The sequence below is a fragment of the Lagopus leucura genome, unplaced genomic scaffold (assembly GCF_019238085.1).
Source record: "Lagopus leucura isolate 7727_CA_CO unplaced genomic scaffold, USGS_WTPT01 35382-0_obj-0_obj, whole genome shotgun sequence".
Classification (NCBI taxonomy): Eukaryota; Metazoa; Chordata; class Aves; order Galliformes; family Phasianidae; genus Lagopus; species Lagopus leucura.
This window is the reverse complement of record NW_024965271.1, coordinates 1-7,173: the sequence shown is the minus strand read 5'-3', so window position 1 is coordinate 7,173 and position 7,173 is coordinate 1. Positions and strand designations below refer to the sequence as shown.

Sequence of the window (7,173 nt, the reverse complement as noted above, 5' to 3'; positions counted from 1 at the left end):
CAAAACACCAGCCATACGCCCCGTGCTATGCATGAAGGATCATCAGCGCAGAGGATAACGTGGGAAGGATAAGGGAGGTATTAAACACGCAACACACCCAAAAAAGACTCCATTTTGCTTCCCTGCACCACCAAATGTATCATCCGTACCTGGCTTTGGCACTGAATTGATGAGAGACTCCGGGATTTTTCCGTTAATGAGCTCCACACACTCCCCAGGGAAAAATCCAACCTGTAACAAGAAGAAGACAGGTGTGATACTGAAGGCAGCGTTTCTCAGGCCTGAACTGTTCAAACATCACATTTTCCTCATAACGTGCCTGCCGGATGCTCCGTAAGACAATCCAACAAAAAAATGGCCTGCCTAAAATTAATAATTATTCCAAATTGGCAGGCAAATATCCATAAAACTGTGTATGGAGTGGGGAAAGGACAAGTATGCTATGCACCCCTAAATATCAAGTGTGCCCAAAGGGAAAGACTTCATACAGAAGATATATATTATGATAGATTGATGCAGCTAGATCTGAGTTTGCACAGCCTATGAACTTTCTGCTTGCTGACTGAGATGCAGCTGCCATCCCCAGCTCTGAGCTACCCAGCGTTCTGCAGCCAGCAGCAGCAGCAAGCACACAGAGGCTCTGTTACCCTGCCTCATCTCAGCTGACAGGCAGCGACTTCCTAAAAGACACTGACTTCACCTTCTGCATGGCTGCAAGCACAAGAGCTCAGAGACACTGAAACACGTCTCCTAGCTGCTGCATTTCCAAAGGTGCGGTTCAGTGGCCGTGACCTGATGCATGTTGTGAGGGCTCTTCTTTCTAAGTTAATTGAGGAGGCAGTTTCCTACAAAGACCAACTTTCAGCTCTGGCCTAAGCCCACAGCAAAAGGCAAAGTCCTCTGACACCAGCACAAGGAAACTATTTTCCATGTGGAGCCATGCTGTGCAGGCAGGGCAGCTCTAAGCTGAGATTCCTGCCTCGACCAAAGCTGCGCTCTCACGTCTGAAGCTTGTGCCTACCTGAAAGCCGTGCTTGCCTCTCCAGCGGGGGCTCAGCTCCTGAGGCGGCATATCGATGACGCACACGAGGTCTCCCACCTGCAAGAGATTGCAACGTCAATCCCAGCTTCAGCACGGCTGGGAGGAAAGCGCAGCTCAAATGACTGCATTCTTCTGCACTGCCCAATATCGTCAAGCTTGAGAGCCATTGCACCAGTGCAGCTCTTCAGGCATTTGCAGTGGTACAACCGAACGTGGAGGTAGAAGAGTCACTACAATACACAACATACAGAATTCAGCTGTTCAGTAGGAAATGGTTCTCAAAAGCAGCAGGCTCTTTGCCAAAGGGAGAGCTCCAATTAAACCGCAGGCATAAGTCAGCGGAACAGATCCTGAGCAGATCTGCACACTCCATACACTGCTCTGCCATTGCTCAGAGACCAGGCTACCACACTGGGCAGTAGCTCTTTGATCACAAGATTCCAATGCCAAATAGAGCCATAGTTTAGAGATGGCTGAACTCCTCCCTGCATCCAACCCAGTGCAAGTCTCATCTGGAACCGCATCTGCTGGGCTTCACCTCACCAAACATTCTGAAGGTGTCTGAGAATATTCCTGATAGCTTCACATGTTATACTCTTCTGTACAGGACAACAAGGAACGCCCTTAACTGCTTACCTCCAAGGAGAGTTCACCCGGTGCCTGGGCAACGTATCTCTTAATAACGTGGGCAGCAGCAATAGCTGGGATATTAAGAGATGACTCCTCACGGACCAGCAGGGGCTTCCCGTTGTTCTCAGCCTGAAACAGAGAGCACAGGCCATGGTGAGGAGCTGAGGGCAAACGAGGAGGATTTCAGGCTGAGGAGCACGTCAGCAGAGAAAGCTGCAGGAAATGCACTCGGTCCTTATCATGGGCACACAAGAAGGAACGGCAAGGCTAAGAACATGCCCGCAGCAAGGAAAGAAAGCCTTTAAGGCAGCTTTTCAGTGACACTGATAGAGCCGCAAGGATTCGCTCTCTCTTGAAAAGCAGGAGAGCACATCTGCGGCTCACTCTGCTGGCTCAAATCAGGGAACAAAGACCAATCAGAGCTCCGTACTCTACCTCCATCCGTGTCATGTCAGGCCCACAGCTGATCTCGCTGCACGCGACGCCCATCACAGCAGGCACGACAAGCTGGAACTGAAGAGAAACACGCTCATATTTTCTCTCTTCACATACCACAGTATTGAGAGACTACCGGAGAACTACCCTTGGCTATCCTCTGGCACAGGCAGGTGCTCTAGAAGCAACCACTCTGTTCACTCCGTTCAAATGGGACAGCCCATTAGGCAGCATTTGACCAAGCAGCTGTCCCTCTGCTAGCAGATGGGGACTGGCACAAAGCAGCAGATGCATTCGCCCAGGGCGCTCTGACAGCGCAGCAGCAGGGCAGTGAGAGCAATCATTGCTGCAGGTGCATCTGCTCCCCGGCCACGGCTCCCAGCAGCCTCACCACCGGCACCTGCTGCAGCCCCGCACATCAAGGACATTTCCTTGATTGCATCTCTGCTGTGCTCCCTACAGCTGCCGCGCACACTCACACAGCCCAAGCGTGCGTGCTTGTGACCTTGGGTCACGCTGTGCAGCTCGGCACAAACTGGGCCTAGGACTCTTTGCCTAAGGGATCGGTTTCCTTCAGACCAGCTGGTCACAGCACCACACACAGCATCCTTCTGAGGACGGAGCTGCAGGGGAAGGGAAAAAACCCACACGGGACCAGTGTCCCATCAAAGCTGAGTGAGGCTGTGTTACCAAACATGGTGTGACACAGTGCTGGTCAAAAACGTGGGGGGACAAAGCGTGGCACGTACCTGGCAGGAGATCAGAACAAGGTAGACAATTCCTTGAACTCGCAGCTGTTTCTTGTCACTTTGCTCTGTTCTTCCACGAGCGAAAGCTGCACCAAGGGAGCGGGTAGAGGAGAGAGAAGGAACAGGTCTGTGAGCTTGCATAATGTAGCAAAGATGACAAGGGAAAAACCATGGGACAAATGCCATCTTTGTGGATCGCTTGGGAATGCAGGTACTGGCTGAAAATTACATCTGATGGACAAGAGTAAGCAGTATGAGCTGCTAGGAGCTCCACCAGCCAGCAGCTCTCAACACCTCACTGCCCACCCCTGTATCTCACGCCCTGTCTCAGCTTACCTACAAGATGCTGCGCAAGACACAAGGGGTGAAAACGAAGGCACTCAGTCGCTGCACAAGGGCAACAAGCGAGCTACTCACGCAGAGCTCAAGCGCTCCAATGAAGGGACGCAGCACGCACTGCTCCTCCCCTCATTCCAGCCGCTTGTGACATCACTAAGGGCCACCAGGCTGCTCCGCCATGACAACAGGGTGGGGAGGCAAGACCATGTCACAGGACCAGAAGATTCCAACACGGCACCCAACATTCTAGAATCAGCGGGCGGTTGGAATTCTACCTCAGCCCAATCCTGCAGAAGCTGCCATGCGGTTGTCATGACCACAGCGCAGGACCCAGCGCTTGCTCCTGTGCAGCCTCGTACGACTGGCCTCAGCTGTGCAGCCTGGTACGACTGGCCTCAGGCCGTCCCTCTGCAGGGCCTTCCTGCCCTCGGGCAGATGGACATTGCTTCCCAACAGCGTACCTTGCAGCGCAGGGCCTATGTACAATCCACACTGGAGTCCTATAGATCTCTATCAAGCTATGTATACCTAGAAACACAGTCTCGACTACCGTCTTTTTTCTTAGTCTTGAGGTACACCATTCAGCTGTTTCATTGCCATCAAACAACCCCACTGATGGCACACTGCTGACACAACGTCCTTGCAAACACAGCAGCAACTCCTGGCACCGATAGCTCCGGGTACAACAAGCACAGGGCTCTGGGTTGCTTTGGATGCAGTTGCAGCATGGATCTGAGGGCTTTGTGGAAGGGGATATATTGCAAATTGCACCGACGTTTTCAGACCATTTCTCTTTCGGCATGGTCCCAGCACCTGGCATGCTGATCATCATCCTGAATATACATTTTGTCAAAATTCCACAACTAATGAAATAGTTCCTTACCAAACGCAATCTGATCACTCTTCTGGCCATATTTTGTTCCAGCTACCGCTTCCTGCGGGTGGCACAAACAGCGCTGCATCACCTATAGCTCTCTGCTCTTACAGTTCTCACGCTGTCTGGGCAGTCCTCGTGGCCTCTAAACTCTCTCATGCCACACGTGCCACATTCTGAGGCACAGAATACGTATCACACTACTTCAAACGCCTTTTTTTTTTTTTTTTTTAATATAATATAATGATACTAGGGATAATCATCTGGAGCTAGAGCAATATGAAAAAATTCCCTTCAGTTCAACCATAAGTCTGCCCCATGGACTCCAGAAGAGCTCTAAGAATACGCAGGGTGGACATGGATGGCAGTTACCATAAGAGTAAGCAATGAAAAATGAGGTTGTGAGCCATGCTGTGTCATTGCATCTGCGGGCAGGGATTTCTCCTTGGACTGAGCAGAGTGCAGATGTAGCCTGAGAAAAGAACTTGGGATCATTCAGGAAAAGGAAATGAGTTGAGTAATTAATTGAAGAAACTCACGTTCTAAAGGTACTTAGAAGGAGAGAGTATTTCCCAACAGAATGGGTTTAACTGTCTATTCCCTGTTTTGTTCGACAGGTCTACTCTATGTATGCTTAGACTGACCTGAGAGGGCACGCTTCAGCACACCCCAGAATTTCCAGTTTCCACATCGTCCAGGCAGCGCAAGTGCGGTGTACGTCTCCCTTGGCACAGACATCAAGCTTTTCTTCCTGTGCAATAAACTAATTATGACGGGGGAAGGGGACAGTACAGGCCTCACAAGAGAAGAGCCTGGGGGAACGATTTTAGAGCTGGGAGTCAGGCAAATGACTCGGCTCAAGTGCATCTATACCAATGCACGCAGCATGAGCAACAAGCAGGAGGAACTGGAAGCCATCGTGCACCAGGCTAACTACGATCTAGCTGCTGTTACTGAAACATGGTGGGACTGCTCCCATGACTGGAGCGTTGAGATTGATGCCTGTAAGTTCTGCAGAAGGGATAGACAAGGAAGGAAGCCAGAATATTCATCAATACTGAATTCATCCTGCAATTCAGGAACCTCACAAGCAACCTGAAAAAAGCGTCTTAAAAAAAAAAAAAAAAAAAAAAAAAGAAAAAGGAGAAAAAGGTAATCAGCATCCCAGCAGCTGTTCTTCTTTAAACCATGGTTCCCAAGCATACTACAATTGAACAAGCTATAGCTTATCACATCAAAAGCCATCTAGAAGATTCAGTTATTGGTACTGGCCATGTCGGCATTCGCTCACTGTAAGCATCTGCAGGACAAGTCTATGGACCGAATGACCTTGTGCACCCATCCTTCTGTCTTAGCTGCAAGAATAATCCTCACTCCCAGCCATTTCCAGTTTTCTTTCTTACAAAAGATGAAAGATAGAAATAAGCTCTTCATTCAAAAGTTACTTTATTATACAAACAACTAAATTCCAGCCTGGTTTAATCCAAGTGCCATCTAGTTTGCATACAGAGAACTAGGGTGCATATAGGAAAGAACGCATGCACACTCCAGTCTTCAATGGCCAGAATATCATAATAAACACATAGAAAAACAGCCTTTACTCTGGAGGCTTGTATGGCAAAGCCAATTGTTTTGACCAGCTCATTAATATACTATATCTAGTTTGTAAATTCCAGCTACGTATTTTATATGTCATTATGATCAATGATTCACAGAATCACAGAATCACCCGGGTTGGAAGGGACCTCAAGGATCATGTAGTTCCAAACCCCTGCCTAGCAGGGCCACCAAACATATACATTCATATCAGGTTGCCCAGGACCCCGTCCAACCTGGCCTTGAACACGTCCAAGGACGGAGCATCCACAACCTCCCTGGGCAGCCCGTTCCAGGGCCTAACCACTCTCCTTGTAAAGAACTTCCCCCTAACATCCAACCTAAATCTTCACTCCCTCAACTTGGATCCATTTCCCCTAGTCCTGCTATTGTCAGCCCTTCTGAAGAGTTTACTCCCCTCCTGGGTGTAGGTTCCCTTCAGCTACTGATAGGCTGCATGATTGTGGAAGCCCAAAGGGCAATCTCTCATTTTCAACAGACTTCCTTTTGGACAGAGATGGAATTTATTACATTTAAAATTCATCACTCCTCTTTGTTTGCAACACTGTCCTCTGCCAAACTCCTCAACACAATCAGCTGAAGTCTTCTACCTGAATTTCTGGGATGACTGTGACAAGTATTCCTTCACAATGCTCAGATGTGCACTGTCTCCCATGAGCATCTTACTGGACGCAGCATGCTGCAGCATCTTTGCAACAGAACCAAGGTTTCTTCGTTCATCTGTAGTCAGCTGCCCTCCAGCTGAAAGATCCATTAGGTCAAATGCATCCGGTGCAACCGTGGCCGGATTCACGTAGCGGTGATAGAGTAAGTTGCCAACAATCTAGGACAAGTTGAGGAGAGAAAAAAACACGTGCAAAACCAATGGCACAGACCTCCACTGAGTTTTACTGACACTACTCTGAGTGAGTTCTGACCAATTACTTTCCTGTGAGCTGTGGGCCCCGTTCAAGATGCAGGGTCTACTGCGCTGCCATTAATAAGCACATGCTGTCCCTAAGAATCTTAGTTTCACACTGTAACATAGATACATACACTAAATAAATGCACAACTCTCAACACAGAAGTGGTAAGACTGACCACTACTAGCTCCAGAACAACACAACTGCAGATATTCCTACACACAAAGGTTTTCAAATTTCACTTTGAATACCACCTGTCCATATATTTTTAGAAGTTACCAAAGAATTCCTCAAACAAGCGTAAAAGTTACTCTGAGAATTAAACCAAGCTTAGTCTAACAGAAGGCAGAACAACTACGCTACAGAGAAACCTGGTACTGCAGTCTCACTAAGGGATAGGAGCCAATTCCTAACACAGGTGTGCAGAATTGACCACCATCTCCAACAAAGCAAAAATGGGGAAGCGTGGCAAACCAAGGAGCTGAGCTGAGAAAACAGCAGCTACTTTCTGCCCCTTTTCCAGAGCACTTCTCTCTCTCTCAGAATACCTCTTTGGTTAACAAGCAACGTTTTTAGCTACACATC

The 7,173-nt window shown here is 48.6% G+C and overlaps 1 protein-coding gene across 1 annotated transcript; it reads right to left on the bottom strand.

The window, feature by feature from the left end:
- Positions 1-149: 149 nt before the first annotated feature.
- LOC122192035 (rho GTPase-activating protein 32-like) lies at positions 150-7,150 on the bottom strand (the record flags this gene model as incomplete). The annotated part of the gene is made up of 7 exons (XM_042892464.1): positions 6,277-7,150; positions 4,714-4,820; positions 2,857-2,942; positions 2,108-2,185; positions 1,679-1,801; positions 1,022-1,099; positions 150-231 (listed from the first exon to the last, which is right to left on the bottom strand). Coding segments are annotated over exons 1-7 (718 nt in total), but the record flags the coding sequence as incomplete, so codon positions are not given.
- Between the last annotated feature and the right edge of the window lie 23 nt (positions 7,151-7,173).